The sequence below is a fragment of the Tasmannia lanceolata genome, unplaced genomic scaffold (assembly GCF_043159265.1).
Source record: "Tasmannia lanceolata isolate RefF3 unplaced genomic scaffold, GAP_Taslan_0.1 ptg000002l, whole genome shotgun sequence".
Classification (NCBI taxonomy): domain Eukaryota; kingdom Viridiplantae; phylum Streptophyta; class Magnoliopsida; order Canellales; family Winteraceae; genus Tasmannia; species Tasmannia lanceolata.
Genome location: NW_027518679.1, coordinates 57,355,425 through 57,375,739, shown reverse-complemented (window position 1 = coordinate 57,375,739; position 20,315 = coordinate 57,355,425). Strand labels below are relative to the sequence as shown.

At 38.6% G+C, this 20,315-nt stretch overlaps 1 protein-coding gene across 1 annotated transcript; it reads left to right on the top strand.

The window, feature by feature from the left end:
- Positions 1-3,575: 3,575 nt before the first annotated feature.
- LOC143880720 (Leucine-rich repeat protein kinase family protein) lies at positions 3,576-14,758 on the top strand. Its single transcript, XM_077383696.1, has 11 exons — positions 3,576-4,477; positions 5,345-5,609; positions 6,389-6,539; positions 6,640-7,417; positions 7,743-8,172; positions 8,413-8,594; positions 8,901-9,060; positions 10,412-10,642; positions 10,738-11,088; positions 13,040-13,141; positions 14,091-14,758. Exons 1-11 carry the CDS (start codon positions 3,975-3,977, stop codon positions 14,322-14,324), a joined length of 3,387 nt encoding a protein of 1,128 aa, XP_077239811.1. The 5' UTR covers positions 3,576-3,974; the 3' UTR covers positions 14,325-14,758.
- Positions 14,759-20,315: the final 5,557 nt, after the last annotated feature.

Genomic DNA, 20,315 nt, shown 5'->3' with positions numbered 1-20,315 from the left:
GTTTGGATCATCCTATGGTGTATGCGGTACAATACTTTTTTCAAAAAAATTGGACAATACTGCCTTACACCATATAAAAACTCTTGTTCCCGGCCTGTCTCCAGTGTTGCAGAAAGTGGAGTTATGATTCATAAATACACTAGAGTGGGTGGCCGGAGGAAAGAATGGGGTCGAATATATCACTTGCTTCTAGGAGAGGGATAGGGGTAACGTTTTTTAAATTTCAAATGACCAATTCTCAGTTGGCAAACTTTGACATGTTTGGAAATATGGAATCAATTTCTTTAAAAAAATCCCTCGAAAAATATGTTTTTTAACTGTGTTGGTTAGGTAAAATGTTAGAAAACAAAAAAAACAGATTTGCTAGGTGGGTTTGCTAGCGTCCACCGCAAAAGGCATTTCGCAGATGGTCTGTTCCATCTAACAGCAACATCGAACTGGTAGTGACATCAACAAGAAATCATCAGTTGGCTGAAAAATAAGCCGAGGTGGAGATTGTTGGAAAAGCTGCCTTATTTCCTAAGTTTGTGGGAAGGAAAAATCCAAATAGGAAAGTCAGTTTTTTTTTGGGTTTTTTGGTTACCTAAATATTATAGTTGCTATCTATGAATCTAAGGGGCTTCTTCAAAACAAGCAAGAGGCTCGGGGTGTGTACAACTACCTTAAGGGAGAGAGAGAGAGAGAGAGAGAGAGAGAGAGAGAGAGAGAGAGAGATAGATGGTTTCTTCTTGTGGGTTTTCTTCTCGGGTCTTCTTCTTGGGGTGTGTCGCTCGGGTTTTCTTTCAGGGTTTTCTCGGGATACTCTCTTGTTTAGTCCTAGGTGAGAGAAGAAAGGAAATGGTTGCGGGTTGTGGGTTTAAATCCATTGTAATCCTTGTATATTGTTTTCTCATAGTTGAAGATTGTGTTTCTTGCCCGTGGACATAAGCTTTGCCGAACCATGTAAAATCTTGATGTTCATCTTCAGGCATATGTTTACTTTTATATTTTCCATTTAATTTGTGCACGATCGCAATGATTTGCTCGACGGATTTTCTCAACAAATTCTATGTATAAAATGTTGGCTTTTAGATCTCCCCTGATCATGGGATTATTTCCTTGTAATGTATGTGTAATGTACTCATGTGTATGAAATGATATGGAATACAGAAACAAAGGCTTCTCTTCTTTCCTCTATTTTCATTTTGGTTTATTTACATAAGGTACTATCAGGAGAGGCATTTCATTTCTATCCCAAAGAGACTTTTTATCCCCGGCATGGCTTAGCAGTTAGCACATCAATGCCCCTTCCTCCACCAATCACACAAACCCAACTAAAACAACTATTGTGTGACACTAGATGGGATATTCTCAACCACTTGATTAGTTACCCACATTGAGTTGATTCATCAAAGGATGCGGCAGGCCATCTTCTCCCTAAGTCCCAATGCACATGCCATGGAATTGATAAAGAGGCCCACTTTGAAAATTTGGTTTTATATAAAAATAATGATTGTCAATATAATCTAGAAATCAATGCATAGGGGTGTGTGCAATATATGTTTCGGGTTTATGAACAAGATGATCCTCATCATCACAGATCTACTATCCAGGGCTAGTGGCCACATGATCAAATGTGAAAACTCTCTGATGTCCTTGCAAGATCCTTTGTTTGGATTGTTGTACTCACTAATAGGAATCTGCATAATATTCGGATTCCATAGGATAGAAAAAATAAAATAAAAAATTTAATAAAAAAACTCTAAAAAATTCATTCAAAAGAATCAAAATGCCACCTCTTTGGGCGGGAAATAGATTCCGACATCACGCTGCTTTAATTCCACCCCGGTTTCAATTCTGCACTCGATTCCGTTTCCTACACCTGATTGCACTCGGCTCCATTTCCCACGCTTGATTGCACTCGACTCCATTACCTGATGGACGGTTCAGAGTCTTCATACAGGAAGTACACCATCCAAGTGTCAGCTTTAATCATCCGTCCTACATTGGATTTTTTTTCAAAGGGAAATGAAATATTTGGCCCCTTTTCTTCCCATATCTACCACCTCATGAATACACTGGGGCGTGTTTGGATCCCTGGAATCGGCAAATAGAATCGGTATTTGATTCCAAGTTTGATGATTCCAGCTTTTAGCTAGCCTTAATCGGTGTAATGGGTATGACTCGGCGGAATTTTGGGTGGAATATCAGGCGGATTATGTTACCGCCCGATGTAGGTGGTATTCCGATTCCCACGGGTAAAATACTTTATTTGGCGGAGAAAATTTCGCGCCATTTGAGAGAGATGATTTACTCTCTCTCTCTCTCTTAAATACCCAATGGCAGACTCCTGCCATCATCATCTCCCCCATCCAAGCCCTCATAGAAACCCTAGATTGTGGCTGTCTCTGCAAAACCCTAGAGTTTGGAAAGAATTCTAACCACCATCAAGCCCTCAATTCTTGATTCTTGATATTACATCGGCAAGGAGATGAGAAATGGGCAAATAATTCCAGAGGGTTTCTTTTCTGCTTCTTTTCACTTGGTTGGATTCAGAAAAATGGGTCATTGCATGTATGGGTTTTTTAATATTTTTTTGGCAACGATGATTTACTACTCTGAAGTTGATGACAGAAAAACCTAGGTGAGCTCGGCAACCATGGCGGGTGCTGATGCCGATTTGGGGTTTTCGTCTCAGCCTATTTTCTATAAAAGAAATAAGACGGAGAGGCGGGGGATTCAAACCAGAGGAAGTAACAGCAGTAAGAATTAGCTGCAAGGCCGCCTTCGCTGGGGTGTGACGAATCTAACTTCTCATTCCATACCCATGACTGTTGATAAACCCAAACATGAGCCTTGGAACTGGGATTCCGAGTTTACAGAGTGAATCGGTATTGGAATGGCTTATGAATTATGATTCCGATTCCGATTCCGATTCCGATTCCGATTCTTGATTCCAGCAATCCAAACACACCCCAGAGGGCACCCGTGGAAGAAAGGGTAGAAATACATCACTCCCCTTTTCAAATAGACCAAAACACCCTGATCAACACTACTATTTTGGGAAAGATACGAGGGCGTTTCCGTTAAATTTTCTTACAAGATAACGTTGATAAATTAGTCCTTGCGTTGTCCCGCCAGAGCCGATGTGCTAGATTTTATTGGGCGATGATATTTCACCCCCTGTATTACGTATTCACCCCCTTAAAACGTCAACAGTGGGCTACTTTAACGCTTTTAACGTCAAAATCACGTTACAAAGGGGGCGAATGCGTACTGGAGGGGGTGAAAATATCATCTCTCATTCTATTTCTTCTTCCAAAACAAAGGGCAAAACCTTGCGGGATATATTTTTTCACCCTCCCTGTAGGATAATGCGCCTCATTGTAACGTGATTTGACGTCAAAAAGCGTTAAAAGTCTGACCACAATGCACGTTACCAGGGGCGCGCATTATCCTACAGGGGTGGCGAAAAAATCATCTCCCTTTAACGTTTAAACGTTTAACCCACGCTGCTCCGCTCTACAATTCGGTCAAAATTTCTTATTAAATTACATGAAAGCCCTCTCCTTCGAATAAATAAGACCATGAGAAAAAGGTCATCAAAGTAAATCCATCCATAAATTCCCTCCCACGCTCCCTATCTTCTTCTTGGCAAAATCTAGGGTTTTTCCTTTTCGTTTACTTCTCAGACCAGCTTTTTCTTAGCATATTCTCCCTCTCTGCAACTCTTATCTTCTCTTTTCCCCCAATCTTTTTCTCTATTCTCCTCGCGTTTTTCCTTCTTTTTCGCCTTATCACCCGAATAAAACCCTAATTTTTCATCCCTGACCAAAAACCCTAATTTTTCATCCCTGAGAGAAAAACCTCTCCCTTCCTCCTACGAACCTTTGATTCGTTTGAAGAACTCATAAATTTCATCCTCTGAATCTTTATGCATTCTCTGTGTATTTCAAATCAAACGGTTTTAGGGTTTTATTCCATTATATTGCCTCATGGATATCTCCGAATCACGAGAAATAGTCCCTGTCGAGAACAGAACGTCAGACGAAGATAAAGAAGCAGAAATCGATTCGAAGAGAGACTCAAAATGTGAAATTTCGGATGGCGAATCCGTCATTGATGTCTCAGGGAAGAACTGTGAGATTTCTTTATTGGATCGTATGGACGATTCCGCTAGGGTTTTGTATATGTACAAAAACTCCTTTAGTTTGATTCCTCGATCGATTGGTAGGTGCGGGCGATTGAAGACTCTGAAATTTTTTGCCAATGAGATTGAGGTATTCCCTTCAGAGGTTGGGAATTTGGTTGAGCTTGAATGCTTGCAAGTGAAGGTTTCTTCGCCGGGGCTTTCGGGTTTACCGTTGCAGAAATTGAGGGCTTTGAAGGAATTGGAGCTTTGTAAGGTGCCTGCTCGGCCGTCGGCATTTTCGGTGTTGAGCCAGATTGCTAGTCTGAAGTGCTTGACTAAGCTCTCTGTTTGCCATTTCTCTATCAGGTAAGTTTTGGTTACTCTTGCATTGTTTAGTGTATATGATGAGTTCAGTGTTTATTAGATTTCTTGTTTTATGTAAATGTTGAGACAATTAACAAGATGAAAAGAAAGACTAGGCAGACAGTCACTGTTGAGATCAATGTTAACTGAGAATTTTTTGCGTCCCATGGGAGGATGTGTATTTTAAATCAAGACCTTGATCTTGTAGAACATCATGAAAAGACCATGTGGTATGTTTCCGTAGTTTGTCATCGTGGACTCCTTCGTGTGGAACGACGAACTCAATACTTTAGGCTGTAGAGGGAGAACAAGAAGTAAAATTCTTGCCAATATATTAGAAACCTTTTCTTCTTCAAAAAATTTCCTTTTACAGATGGTTGCTACACTTTTTAATGGAGAATTACATGAGAAAAAATGTTCAAGCTACCCCACTAACTAGTTTAGGGACTCACAAACTCATAAATAACTTAGTAACTCACAACACACATTAATTAGCCTAGGAACTTATCGACACCGTCCACTAAAACAGTCATATCTCTCTAACCACTTGACCAAATTATGAGTGCCTATTCTAGGAGAACATCTAATGAATAGTATGAGAAATGCATGATTATTCCTGGGACAATCCTAAAGGTTGTCTTTCTGCTAGTGGAAATATCAGTTATGGAATTAATGCAGTTCTTCTGCCGGTACTTTCCTCCAGAAATTGGCTTTAGCTGTTACTTTATTTGAGTGCCATCTATTCTAGGAAAACATCTAATGAATGTCGTGAAAAATGCATGATTATTCCTGGGAAAATGTTATCTGTTGTTTTTCCTACTACATGGTTGTAGAAAATACAGTTATGGAATTAATGTGGTTCTTCTGCAGGTATCTTCCTCCAGAAATTGGCTGCCTTAAGAAACTAGAGGATCTTGATCTTTCATTCAACAAGCTGAAGAGTCTTCCTAATGATATAGCTTCTATGAGTGCCTTGAGATCACTGAGAGTTGCTAATAATAAGTTGGTGGATCTGCCTTCGGGTCTTTCCTGTTTACAAAGGCTGGAAGACTTGGACTTGTCGAACAATAGGCTGACATCATTGAACTCTCTAAAACTTTCTTCCATGCATGCCCTTCAAAACTTGAATCTTCAGGTATCTCGGAACACTCAAATCTGATTAATTTGATGGTCCCTTTTTTTACTTTCTTATTTGTTGAATTTGAATTGACCAACAACATTGACTAAGAGGTTCTGAGATGCTTCACTAAATACAGATTGCTCTTTTTATCATTTGAGCTTTATTTTGAATTCTATACATTTTAATTGTAGAGAGATCATAAACCTTCAGCTTCCTCATTCAATAAAATTTACCATATTCTAAACTGAAGGGCGCCCCCATTGGCTGCAAGGGGCCGATATGCATTTGATGCACTTTGACTTTCAACCATTATTAAATGCATAACCGCCCTTGCAGCCATTATTAAATGCATATCGGCTCCATTGGCTGCAAGGGGCCAATATGCATTTGATGCACTTTGACTTTCAACCATTATTAAATGCATAACCGCCCTTGCAGCCAATGGGGGGCGCTCTGTCACCCCATTTCTACAAGGGCGCCCTTCAGTTTAGAATACCTCTCTTTTAAAGCATTAGTTTGAGTAAATCGCCTACCAAATCAGTATCAAAGTTCACAGAACAGTTTTGTGGCACCTTTTTTTTGTTGTCAAACTAGTTCTTTAGCTGATATCGAAATGTTGTCTGAAAAATGCCAGTATGTGCATGTACTTTGTAGTATCAGAGAACTTCTACTGGATAAATTACTCATTTTGTAGTCATGTTTTGATCTTTCTTCTTCATCTTTTTTTTTTTTCCATAACATTTTGTGACTTTTATGAATCTAACTTGTTTATTGGTTCCCTTAACTTGTTTAAGCACAATAAACTTCTCAGTTTTAGTCAAATTCCTTCATGGATATGCTGCAATATGGAAGGAAATGGAAATGATGAAGTCAGCAGTTGCTTAGTAAAGTTGGATGCTTTTGATGCTACCGTCCACAAGATTGATGAAAGCCATTCTTGTAATGGTGAGGAATTGAGGCCTATTTACTGCCCTACATTTGATTTGCCAAATCATTGTGAACATTATTATGGAACTAACTCCAGATTATTATAAATTAATGTCAGGTTACTCTAGTTCCTCTTCAACTTTATTGTCTGAGAACTCATCAAGCAGTAGATGTTCCTCAGCCCAGAGGTTGAGAAGGGGATGGAAGCGACGCGATTATCTGCAACGAAAAGCACGTCAAGAGCGTTTAAACAACAGTAGGAGGTGGAGATGTGACAATCACAATGACAGAATGACCTTAAAGATGGCTTCAATATGTCACCAATGCAAGCAACCTTTGCTGGGTAAGGCCTGTGAATTGCAATGCCATTTAAACAAAGAACAATCACATTGTCCATCTGAATCAAGTTCTCTTGCTGAAATTGTATTGGACACTGTTAAAGATCTTGATGGCAATGGGCATGAAAATAGCGGAGAAAATAGTTCTCAGATTTTGCTTAATCCTGCTGAAGATTCAAAGAATCGTTTAGATAAGGGATATTACGGAGATAATTGCTCATGCATTTTCTCTGATCCGGTTGTCTTGAACAAAGCTTATGATAATGAATCCAATAGGGATTCTGATGAGGACTCTTCTTTAGAGGTATCTAAGAACAATCTGAAACCTAAAAGGCATTCTGATAGGGATCTTAATAACCCTAAACCCAGCAAGTGTCGTAAGCCCATTGACGAAGGCTTGATTTTATCTTGCAAATATAGCAGAGAATCATTTTGTAGCATTAACGACCATCTACCCGATGGTTTCTATGACGCGGGACGTGATCGCCCATTCAAGTCACTGCAGAACTATGAACATAGTCTCTGTTTTGATTCACGTGAAGTTATTCTTGTTGACAGGTTAGTAAATCATTTTGCTAAATTCACAAATGCAATTTTCTAGTATAACACTATAGTAGCATGTTCTTTTGACCTAAATTAGGATGCACTGATTTTGAGTTTTGATCATGGTTTTAATCTCGGTTTTGGACTCAGCCGAAACTGAAATTTCGATCATGGTTTTAAATCTCGGTTTCGGACTCAGTCGAAACCGAAATCGACCGCGGAAATTTTGGTTCCGGCTGATTTTGGCTTCGGTCTTGAACGAAATCAGTCGAAATTTAAAACCTTGGTTTTGATGAATATCCTGGCAAGTTAAATTACTGACATACTTTTGTTCATTCAGAGAAAGGGATGAAGAGTTAGATGCAATTGCATTGTCTGCACAAGTGTTGATGTCTAGTTTAAAGCAACAGAGAAGTTCAACTAAAGAAAAAGAGGAGTCTTCTGTTGATGACTCGCAGAGGGCATTAGTGCTTGCCCTCTTTGTTTCGAACTGTTTTGGAGGTAGTGATAGAAGTCAAACTGTTGCGAGGATGCGAAAAGCTGTTGCCGGTTCTAATTGTCAGAAACCTTTTGTCTGTACATGCCCTACTGGAAACAATTATGATATCAGAGCAACTCGTGAACAGAGTAATGGCACTGTCGAAAATTTTAAGTTCATCGATATATGTGAGAGATCTCTGCGGTTTATTAAGGAACAACGAAATTCCAATGTTGTTCCTATTGGAACACTGCGCTTTGGTGTGTGTAGACACAGAGCTGTGCTAATGAAGGTGAGTCTTCTGCTGGGCTGGTATTTTACTCTGGTTGTTTTTTTATTAGACCCTTTTGTTTCAGGTTATGACAACCGATTGTAAGCCTGAGACCTATAATTGGACTCAAAATTACTTTTAAATTTGAGTCCAATAGGTTTAGGGCTGACAATCAGTTGTCATATTCTGAAAAGAACGGGACCTTAGGAAGCTGTTTTTCGCTAATTGCTTAATTGTTCTGACAAAACATTCAAATCGTAGTACCTATGTGACCGAGCAGATCCTCCGATTCCCTGTGAGCTTGTAAGGGGCTACCTGGAGTACATGCCACATGCTTGGAATGCCATTATTGTCAGAAGAGATGAGTCGTGGGTGCGAATGGTGGTTGATGCATGCAATCCAACTGATATAAGAGAAGAGACGGACCCAGAATATTTTTGCAGGTCAATTGCTGTTTATTGGTTTCAGAAATCTATGCAATTTTTTTTCTGCTCTATTATGTGGCTCAATAAAATGAATTCCAAGTGGGATTCCTGTTGGGGATTGTCCAGTCGGATGTCAGTATCTGACACTCAAAAAGCAGAAAAGGAAAAATTCTCTCTGACTCTTGGATGTTGTAATATTTTTGCATTTATATGATTTGTCTCCAATTCTGGTCATTTAAGTGGTGTATTGTCCACTTCATATTTTAATCAAATCACAGTGGTTTATCAGTGTCTTTTCTGATGGGTAAAGCTTGGTTGATTCAGGTATATTCCATTGACTCGGATTCTTGCTCCTATGCCAACTGAAAATTTTGTCAGCTCGGAATGCTCTTTTCCTTCCCTACCACTGGATAATAAAGCCGAGAAATCAGCTTCGGGGTTTGTCATCCAGTGCAATTTTGGTGCACGTGTGGCTGCTGCTAAGGTGCGAATTTCTGTCTATGCCTACAACTTATCCTGATTTGGTTATTCTTTGTTTTTTCTTTCTGGCCTTGCATACTTCTAAAGCTATTAAACTTATGATATGACAGGCCCACTTGAGTCATGTTTTATTTCTGTTATGACTTACGAGAGACACCCTAGATTAGGTTTAATTTTCTTTTCTAGCTAGGTTTTAGTTTATTTCTTTGTCATTTTATCATCGTGGACTCCCTCGAGTCGACTCCTTTTTCCCTTGTCCGCGTTCCACGTTTTGTCCTACAAAGTCAATAAAAACCCTTTTGCTTCTCGTGAGTTATGACCGTGTCAACCGAATACTCAGCCGCGTCTGAGTACTTGACTGTATCGAGTCGACTAGGATTTTCTTCGGTCACGTTTTGATCTGCATCCGCATTTTGAAGCACTGTTTTTATCATCGTAGATGTGGGACTGTGGGAGCTGTCTAAATCACCCAGGACCCACAGATCCTTTTATTTCCTTTTTCCCTTTACCTTTACCATGGTCCACATGATCTCTCTTAAGTCACTTAAGTGACTTAAACCTTTTAAATGACTTCAGAGAAAGCTTATAACCTGAGTGGTAAAATATACTCTTCCTGCCGTTTTGGCTTACGACTCTTGAACTTGAAGGTGAGCGAGCCGGTTGAGTGCTTGCTGGCTAGCGCGAGCGCCCTAAACATAAGGCGCCTTACGTTTAGAGGGCTTAAAAGCCGTAGAAGTCCCCTCAACCCCATATAAGGAGGCCAAGTGAGGACGCCCTAACCTGATTCGGATGTGAGATTCCCTCCTAAGAGCAGCCACCCCTTTCCTTCTCCCATGATTTCCTCCTCCCCTTCGGCTCTCCTCCCCTTCTTCTCTCTTCCCCACTTCTCTCCTTCCTCCTTCATTCTCCTTTTCTTACCTTACCCCTTCCTTTTTCCCCTTCTCCTTTACTTCTGTTCTGTAGGTTACAGATTCCTGTACCTTGTGCAGTCAACAGCAGCTTCCCCATCGTCCCATCTCCTTCCCTCTTTCCCCTCTTTGTTGACCTCTCCTGCACTTCCGTACACCCGACAGCCCCCCCTCACTACTTTCCCCCATTATCGTTACATCAGTCCAGTGGCTGGTTCGGGCTTCTTGGACAGACTAAGAACCTCAGGATTGCCACCGACTTAGGAGGTCAATATCCCTCTGCACCAGAAAGTTACTGGTATCTCAAATCATTTATTTTATTTCCAGCTGCATTCTCTTCTCCTCACTCCAGTTTGCTCTTTTTCGGCATTTTTGGGCGGATGATTGTCTTAAATCTTATATTCTACATTATGCAGGATGTTTCTTCTGACTTTGTACATGTTGCAGGTGCGTACTTTAGAAGCATATGGGTCTTCAGAGGAAGAAATAAAGACTTTTGAATACACTTGTCTCGGCGAAGTAAGAATCTTAGGTGTTTTGAGGAAGCATAACTGTATTGTCGAAATTTATGGACATCAGATGTCTTCTAAGTGGGTCCTTCCAGTGGATGGGAATAAAGAGCATAGGTCATTGCAGTCTACAATTATGATGGAGTACATAAAAGGGGGTTCCTTAAAGGTAATTTGTCTTTTGAAATGTTTTGCATTTTTATCTCTGGCTCTAAACCTTCATTTTTTTTAGAATCTGGCTTTATTCTTCTTCACTACCGACAGAGTTATGTGGACAAATTATCAAAAGGAGGAGAGAAGCATGTCCCAGTTAAGTTGGGACTTTTTATTGCTAGAGATGTTGCATGCGCATTGGCTGAAGTGCATTCGAAGCTTATTATTCATCGGGACATAAAAAGTGAAAACATTTTAATCGATCTGGACACCAAAAGAAGTGATGAAAGTCCAGTTGTCAAGCTCTGTGATTTTGACAGGGCAGTTCCTCTTCAGTCATATTTGCATACATGCTGTATTGGTCACCTCGGCATACATCCGCCTGATGTTTGTGTCGGAACGCCTCGTTGGATGGCTCCAGAAATGCTGCAGGCAATGCATAGGCCGAATCGATATGGGCTGGTAAGTTTTTTCATTTTTCAAGTAAATTTTGACTAGAGGTGTAAAAAAGGTTTATTTTTGGGATTTGGGGTTGAGCTTCTACTTTTAAATTCAGTCGAGTTTGGGTCAAAGCCGGTTTAACTTTTGGCAAAACATCAACCTGACCTGACTGAAATTGCATGTCTAGTTATGACTTATGAGCATATTTTTACATGGATTGTTGACATTCTCAATGTTAAAATGGCTTTGATGTGGATATTCAAATACAACCTGTAACCATCACATGTGTAAGCTCTTTGGCAAGGTAACTTCTAGGGATAGTAGGATGACTAACTGATATGTGGTTACATATCAATCATCTTCCTTTGTCAGTTGGCAAAAATGGCTTTGCCTCTGTAACCTTACCAAAAAGGTTCTTCTCCTTGCTGGATGAGTTGTTCATTTCTCATCATTCTTCCAACTTCTGTTTAGCATGTTTGGGCTTGATCGATCCACATGGTTCCTCTATTAGACTGCACTTTGTCTCAAATCCCCAGGGTGTTCAGCTAATTTATCTTCAAAATTTATATTTTGTATTGAATATTTGACTGCAAAATATGCACTGGGTTTGTGAACCTCAAAAGTAGCTTATCATTTCTTCTGTTTAATCTTTGATTATTCTTTCAAGAAGGGGACCACAAAATGGAAACATCATGTTCATTGGAGATCCAGTGATGCAGCAAAAGCACAAGGAATAGATTTGGTACCTCACAGAGAGGTTTTGGGGTCTATAAGGGTTAGGTTTTTGGAATTTTCTGTTAGTTTCTAACTGAGTAAGAAATAAAAGTACACAGCATAGAAAAATTGGGCGAAAGAAGACAGCTATGATCAGAATAGGAAGGAACCATGACCTCGTCAAAGAAAAAGAATAACCTCCTTGGGGATTCTTGATCTCTTGAAAACCAGCACAGAAAGATTAGGTTTATAACATAACCTGCTCTGATACCATTAGAACTCTTATAGTCCGGGGAACATAGGTTTCACATTTTTATAGTGTTTTTTCTTCAATACTGTGGGGCATCCTTATTTCTCTCCATCTCTTATGCACTAAGGTATGAGCTGATCTTGAATAGGGAAATTAATTTGAAACTTGAATTATTATTATTTTTGCTGGAGCACCATGGTTAGGGGGCTTACCACAACTTCAGTGCTTGAACCACCTTCTTGATGTCAATGGCTTTGTAGGTCTTTAACCATGGGAAAACAAGCTTTTCCTGTTATGTGTTCCAGAAGTTGGATTTCATGGGTTGCTTTGAGCTTCTTCCTTGAGATAGCTACATCATTTCATTGTGTTTTTCAGGATTTACAGCTGCACATTTTGTGATGGCAGCAGTGTCTGGTTTAATTCTTTATTGTCTTTCTGATATATTAAATATGTTTTCCAGTTTGGAAATGCTGTACGTTTTTTTCTCATAAGTTGAATAACAGCGTTATTCAATGTTTAACCAACACATTGTTTGAGTGTTATGTGAAAAGATTTTTTGTTCAACCTCATCTTTGTAAATTTGGCTTCCTTTTTGGTAGATTTGAAATTTAGGCACCGGTTAAGTATGGTCCTTTTGTCTCACTTTCTAATATTTGATAGAAAGACTGGTGTTATTCGCTTATGACTCATGGCTCAGGTGTTTTTGCTGTATATATGTCCTTTTTCTCTGTAAATATTACCAATTTCCGTGTGCCAAGTTGTCTATTTAGGATATATCTTCCATGTTTCTTTATGTGAGCAAGCAATGTGGTATTTATGAAGACAGCAATGGAATGACGTCTATCTATTTCTCAGTTAAAACTTAATATTTTCAATGCCTATGCTATCTTGTTTCTTTGAATGCGATCAGGGATTTGATACTTGTTTAAGATATTAGACACTATTTCCTTCCGTTAATGACTGTTTGCTTGGGTATACCTGAATTGTAATTGTTTTCTGTGGTTGCAGGAAGTGGATATTTGGTCATATGGGTGTCTTCTCTTGGAGTTACTAACACTGCAAGTCCCATATGAAGGCTTATCTGGCTCTGAAATCCACCAACTCCTTCAGGTATAGTTGAATTTGTGAGGGGAAATGTTATCAGCACAACCATATGTTGATATTTTCACAAACCCAGCTATCTTTTCTTCTTTAATTGGCTTGTGAGAGCTTTTTGGGAAATGTAATAACCTTTTGACAGCTCTTTAAACGCTAAAAGACAAGATGGGTTTGCCAAAATATCAAAATATGGTTGTGCTGATATCATTTCCCTTTATGAGTAACGAAGTTGAAGCTTGTTATTCCCTATTAGATTGAAGCATGGCTGGAGCACACCCATTACTAGGGATGTTCCATAGAGTTGTGGCAGCCCTCTGCTATTTTAGATACCTTTACGGACAAAAACAACTGTCATCCATTTTTTTCCAGCTTGTCTAGAAGTTACTCTAAATACCAGTATTTCCTTTGAATCAATATCCAATAGTATTAATGTCTCTAAACCATTGCACGGGAAATACTGCGATAACTTCCAGCTTAATTTTTGAACTCTTGGTTCTTTACCTCTATGCAATGAGTTTAGGACCAGTGCAGTCCCTGAATTGTTCAAAGATGACCCCAAACATATGCATGCAATGAGTTTAGCACTAGTGTAGGGCCTGAACTGTTCAAAGATGACCCCAAACATCTCTTTTGTTTTTGTATGCAGTTATGAGCATGGTTTTAAATTTCGGCCCAAATCTGAAATTTCTGATTTCGGCTGGGACCAAAACCAAAATTTATCAAAATCCGAAATTTCGGACTTACCATATTTCGGTTGAAATTTCGTAAATAATAAAATAACAATATATATTTTTTGCTTTACCGGATTTTGGCCGAAATTTCGAAAATTTAAAACCATGGTGACGACTTACGAGGCATGGGCTTTTTTAATGCATTGCCATTCTGCCAAAGTATCTAGATAATGCTTTGGTATTATTTGATTTATTTGTTTTCTAATTTGTGGGGGTATTATGATCGACAGATGGGTCAGCGGCCACAACTCACAGATGACCTGGAGGCATTGGCATTGCCAGGTGAGCCGATAATGGCTGGTTCAGGTTCAGCTTTGGTTGCATCAGAGGATGAAGTTGAATCACTGAAATTTTTAGTTGATTTGTTCTACCAATGTACCCGAGGAAATCCAGCCGACCGCCCAACTGCCGGGCATATTTATGACATGTTGTGCACCATTTCTCCGCAGGATCTAACACACTGAATAAAAGCAGGTCTGCCATTTATCGAAATTAATTGCCGTTGTTTTCTTTTCTGGTACAACAAAATTTTGTAGCTTGCTAGGTGCTGATTTTTATTGGTCCAAGTGCGCGGACTTGAGGTAGTGATGGCTTTCACTTTCTCGGTGCATGCTACCTAATTGCACCAAAGGAGAATTTCTGGCCTCATCGAATAGTGTATGACGAACTTTCGCAAGTTCCGAATTATTGGATGATTTATTTTAATTTAGACTCGAGATATGTTCACAAATTTCCTGTCAGTGTAGTTCAGTCTTGATTTGTTCTACAATTTCGTGTATCAGTATCCATGAATTTCCTTGTAACCAGAGCAGCGGCCCATAGGAGGGCTCTCCTGATCTTTATGAAAATGATGACAGATCTATATGAGATGATAAGAAAGTCCCTACTTTTTTGTTTCTTTTCCTTTTCTTCTCCCCCGGGCATGGTTTTCCGTCTCTGCCGAGCACAGAGCTTGTTGTGTCATTGGTGTTGGAGCATCCAGATCCATCAGAAATCAAAGTTTCTGTCATTTATTTATTTTTATTTTAATCTTTTCTCAACGTGCTTTGCTTGCATATTAATAAACATTCTTAGTCTTGCAACGAATTGTCTTCATCGTTTGATTGATCAGTGTTACTATGTTGCTATAAGGACCTTTCAAATGAATGCTTTAGATCATCCTAACAATGTGGGCCCACATGTGTTTGGGCCCTCAAGCTCATATAAGCAATATGAGCTTCAAGCTGACAATCATTTTCCTCTTCATATAAATATAATTCTGTAGTATATACTGGTATAGTATATCACTAATACATGCCATGCGTTTAAGTTTCAGTATGTGTTTTGGTAGGGATGAAAATGAAAACATTTCAGTTGTTTCTTGTCGTCTTTGGTGGAAATTTAAATCTATAGAGATCATGAAACAAAACCAAAAAGCTTTATTGCTGTTACTAGCTAAATAGGTTTGATTTCTATTTCTTCAGCAATTTTTCTGTTTGCGTGTAATGGAATTCTTGTATTTTACAAGCAATAAGGCCCATTTGGATACCTCATCGATTTGTATTTTGATTTGGATACAAAATATATCAATCATCTTCATGATCATGTTTTAAGAGAGAGATAGAGAGAGAGAGAGATATGGAGGGAGGGAGGGATGTCTCGCTGCTGCCAGAGCAGCGTTGAGGAGTAGCGGCAGTGAAGGAAGTTGCCACAAATATTGATTTCCAAATAATGTCTCCTAGAACAGATTTGAAAAATGGAATTTTTTGCACTGTTGTAGCTGATTTGGAATTCTGAGGATCTGATCTAGTTCAAAATATCAACTAAATCCAAATCTAAATATTCTTTCAGGGGATGGAACTTTATTCTTACCTAGCAAGTAAACAATTGGTTTGAATCATTGAGCTAGCGCTCCCCTTTGATTAGAGTTTTTTTGTTGAGGCCATCAAATCCTTCGTTTTCTTTTGTTGAGATTAGTTATTTGAAACTCAAATGAGAAGTTTCAAGCATGTCATCATACAAAATACTTGAAATCTGGAGTTCCTTTCTACTGAATCTATACATGTTCTTGCTCAGTTCCATGTGGCCTCTGATAAAATCACGCTCTCTTGCTTAGCATGTTTATAGAAAAGGGAAGTGACATATTCGCCCCTAATAGATCAAGTGGTTAGGTTCATCTCATCAATGCGGGGTCCAATGCAATGGTTTCTTGACATACCCTATCTATATCAGGGCCCAACAAATGAATGGTTTGGATCACCCAAATAACGTGGACCCCTGTTTTCTTGGGACTGCATGTGCAATTGTACATGCACACTATAATTTCTCCTTTTTAACATTGTAGAACCCTCTACATATCCGAAAAGTTAGGATCATCCTATGGAGATAATTTTTTGGGCAGGCCTATTTGAGTCGGTCCCAACATGCTCTGGCTCATCGAATAATGTGGTCCCCACTATATATTTTGTTTAAGAGGAATGCCAGACTCATAGTCGCCCTTGCAAAGAAGGAGGCAAAGGGTGCCCTCATTGGTCAAATTCCATTTAAGATGGCACAGAAAATTAAGATCATAACTGCCTTTAATGAAATTTGACCAATATGGGTGCCCTTTGCCCCCATTTTTACAAGGGCGCCTGTGACTCTAGCATTCTTCTTTGTTTAATTGTATGCATATATTTGTGGCCACCATATAAAAACTCTACCAACATGACTAAAGTTACATGGTGTTTCACAAGTTGATGCACCTAATTGGGGTACGAAATCAGTGATATTTGATCCAATGACACCCTCCTAAAAAATACACTGTTTACACGAAGCTAGTAACATACAAGTTTTAGCATTTTTTTGCAGGGTGCTCGCTCTTGCATATCACAACCATCACGTTATATTGACCAATCTTTTTTAGGTGATGTGGTGGTTGCAAAAGTGGATGGACTCTCCTAATATGTATAATAATAAAAATATGAGAATAATGTTCCTGCGCAGCTGCTTCAAAAACTCATGTGGCCCACATTTTTGGGGTGATCCAAAGCATTCATTTGGAAGGCCCTTCCATGGATAGGGTGTGTATAAAAAATCAGCCCTTTAGATCTTCATAACCCTGTCATTTGTGGAGGGAAAAATGGTCAGAAACAGTGTCTATCCATTTTCCCCTCCACATTTGATTGGGTTAGGATGATCTTATAGGCTGATTTTTTGTACACACCTTATCCATGGAAGGGCCTTTCAAATGAATGCTTTGGATCACCCCAAAAATGTGGGCCACATGAGTTTTTGAAGCAGCTGCTCAGGAACACTATTCTCTAAAAATATACATTATTAATATTTTCCATTTTACAAAAAAATATGCTAATATGAGATTGAAAAATGTTCATGAAATCACATTTCATGGATTGCATATTATTCCTCGACTTTTTTTCTTCCAAGTTAAGTAAGCTAGGGTTTAATTGGGACCCATTAGTGTACATGAAAACAAAGGATTATTAGTTTATTACATTGGGTAGATATTCTTTTCAGTAATATTTTTTTTGTAGCCCTATTTTTTTGTGAGGTTGAGATCATAAAGCTTATATGAGCTAGAGTGCCATAAAAACATGAGTCCCACATTTTTTGGAGTGATCCAAAGCATGCATTTGGAAGGACTTTACATAGATAGGGTGTGTACCAAAAATCAGGTCCACAGGATCATCCTAACCCATCCAAAAGTGAGGGGAAAATGGACAGACACTGTTTGTCGACAAATCTACTCATTGTTGCCTTCCACTTTTGGCGTGGTTAGGATGATCCAATGGACTTGATTTTTGGTACACCCTATCTATGATGGCCTGATGGGGCCTTGCAAATGAATGGTTTGGATCACCACAAAAAATGTGAGACCAATGTTTTTGGGCACTCAAGCTCTTATAAGCTTATACGAGCTCAAGCTCACAGACAGTTTTCCCTTCCAATTTACCATTGTAGGTCAAAACGCAAAGAAAAATCACTTCTTTAAGTTGTTTAAACAAATTTAGCTATGTTATACTACGAATGACTTAAAAATAGTGTCAAAGAGTTTCTAAATGTGTAAAATCAGGAGCGTAATTAAGAGGGTTAAATTTTCAATAACTTCTGATCCCACTATTGGATATTTGGATTGATCCGAAAAATCATGAGTCTTATAGCACGTTACTTTCATTTCAACGAGCCCTATGATGGCTCGATCCGAACTCTGGATGATCCGAAAAACATCCCATAAGATGGAAATATCTCACTATTTTTTGGGAATTTGAGCCTGTTCTTTTCAATGAAGTCTTCTTTTAGTATTTATATTCAAAAGAAGTATTTTGATCGTTTACAAATTACAACCCAACAAACATCCCAGAAGAAGGCAATAGCACAACCCTCCTCTAAATCTCTCAACCCTAACCCTACCCAGCCCGTTAAACCTGGTTTTCCAAATTGGGTTGGGCTGGGTTCGAGTTGCCCTGGGCAAAAACTGAAAAAAAAAAAAAAAAAACCCTAAGATTTTGAATTACAGTAAAATTAGGGGACATCGTTGGTTTGGGTCCAGATCGGGTTGCCCAAGGGCTCAATCCTAACGAACCCAAATTAAATCGGGTTGGCTTTTCATAACCCTACCCCAACCACAGCCGAAATCAGATTGAACCCGTTAGGATCAGGTTGAACCCGTCGAGTATGGGTTGAGCCCTTCCCAAGCTGCACCCTTCAACATTTTCAAACTGCCAAGATGAGTCGGCTGTATGTCAATGAACTAATGCTAGAATTCTCTATTCATCACAACCACTTTGTATCGTAAAACGAACTCCATAGAAACTTTTAAGTGTTACCAAATGCCACAATAAAAAGTGTAAATTAAAAAGTGTAAATTATATAATCAAAAGAAAAATCTTACTTCTCTAGAATATATTGATTCCATCAACCCTAGCAATTATCCATCTAAACAAAAGAAGTAAAAACAAATCAACAAAGAAGTAACTTCAAGATATTTAGTATCTACATTTCATCTCCTCATTCCAAATCTTAACTAAACAGAAAACAAGCTAGAAATCCATAAACAGTCTGATAGAAAGTATGAAATCCTAAAATATAAATTGGGTTGGAGATTATTGAAGAAAGTAGAAAATACCCATCTTGTTTCTCTTCACTGAATGGATAAAACCCGGCTAGAACTACAATAACTTCAGATCAGGGAAGGGTATGTGATATTTGCCTGTTCCTTTCTGTTCAATGAAATCAATCTCTTCCACAGAATCATAGAGATCTTCTCTATCGTAATCTTTTTCGAAATAATATTCGGGTATGAGAGCATTCAATTCTTCCTCCCATTCGTCCTCTTCGCTCAAACAAACATAAAGGTTTGATGAAAAAATAAGACTGATGAGGAGCACATAGATGATCAATCTCGAAAACGCCATTTTTTTCGTGGGTCAATGGAAATTGCAATGAAAATTAAGTTATTTTATAGAATTTGACTGTGGTTTTGGAGCTTGAGTTCTAATAGAGCTTCAACTTTGTGTTGCCGGACTTAACATGTGATGGAGATGTAAAATAAGGAAAAAAATGAACTGACGAACCACCCACTCAAATCTCTCTGCTTTGCCCCCTCTTGCACATGGTAAACAAATCTTCCATGATTTTTTATTTTCATAGTCACCGAACATGCGCTAAATGAGTTAATCAAACAGTTGAAAACTCATTTTTCAGGAAATTATTTTTTGAGAAAATAGAATCCACACATCCAAACATGTCCCAGGCAAAACTAAAGATGGTGACAGTGAAAATCAGCTAAATTAAACGATTAACCAAAAAGAAGCTATGAAAGCTGCCACTTACGAAATATGGATCCAAACCATATGAATCTCTTGTTTCCAGCAATTTGGGATCCCTTATGATGAACCAAGAAACTAAAGTTTTAGCAATATATTTTCTCAGGGTGCTCGCTCTTGCTTGTCATAATCAACACATTATACTGGCCTAACAAGTCACTTCTTTTTTAGGTGAAGTGGTGCTTGTGAAAGTGGCTACACTCTCCTTAATATATATAATAAAAGTATAATATGCCAATAGGAGATTAAAAAATGCTCATGAAAATCACATTTCATGGCTTGCATATTATTCCTTGATTTTTTTCCAAGCTAAGTAAGCTAGTGTTTAGTGTACTGATGATAACGAAGGATTATCACATTGGATAGATATTCTTCATCTTTTTCTTTTTTTTTTTGAAATGTTGAAATCTATATTACAAAGAGAGAGAGAGAGAAAACCCCAAGACGACCAAAAAGGTGAAGAGATAAATACAAAGAAAAAAACCAAAACCAAGCTCACGGGGAAAGAAAATAAAAAATAGTTTTAATACATCTTTATTTTACACTTTTTCTGTTTCTCTCTGTTTTTCTTTAATCTAAAAAACCAGGAAAAAGTCGATTTATCCCTCTCTCAGCCTCCATCAACATTGGGTAAGCTAATTTTCTAGGGGA

Coding starts and splice junctions, on each gene's coding strand:
- LOC143880720 (XM_077383696.1), top strand. CDS start 3,975: ATGGATATCTCCGAATCACGAGAAATAGTCCCTGTCGAGAACAGAACG. Junction 4,478..5,344: donor GTTTGCCATTTCTCTATCAG/GTAAGTTTTGGT, acceptor GTTCTTCTGCAG/GTATCTTCCTCCAGAAATTG. Junction 13,142..14,090: donor AAATCCACCAACTCCTTCAG/GTATAGTTGAAT, acceptor TATGATCGACAG/ATGGGTCAGCGGCCACAACT.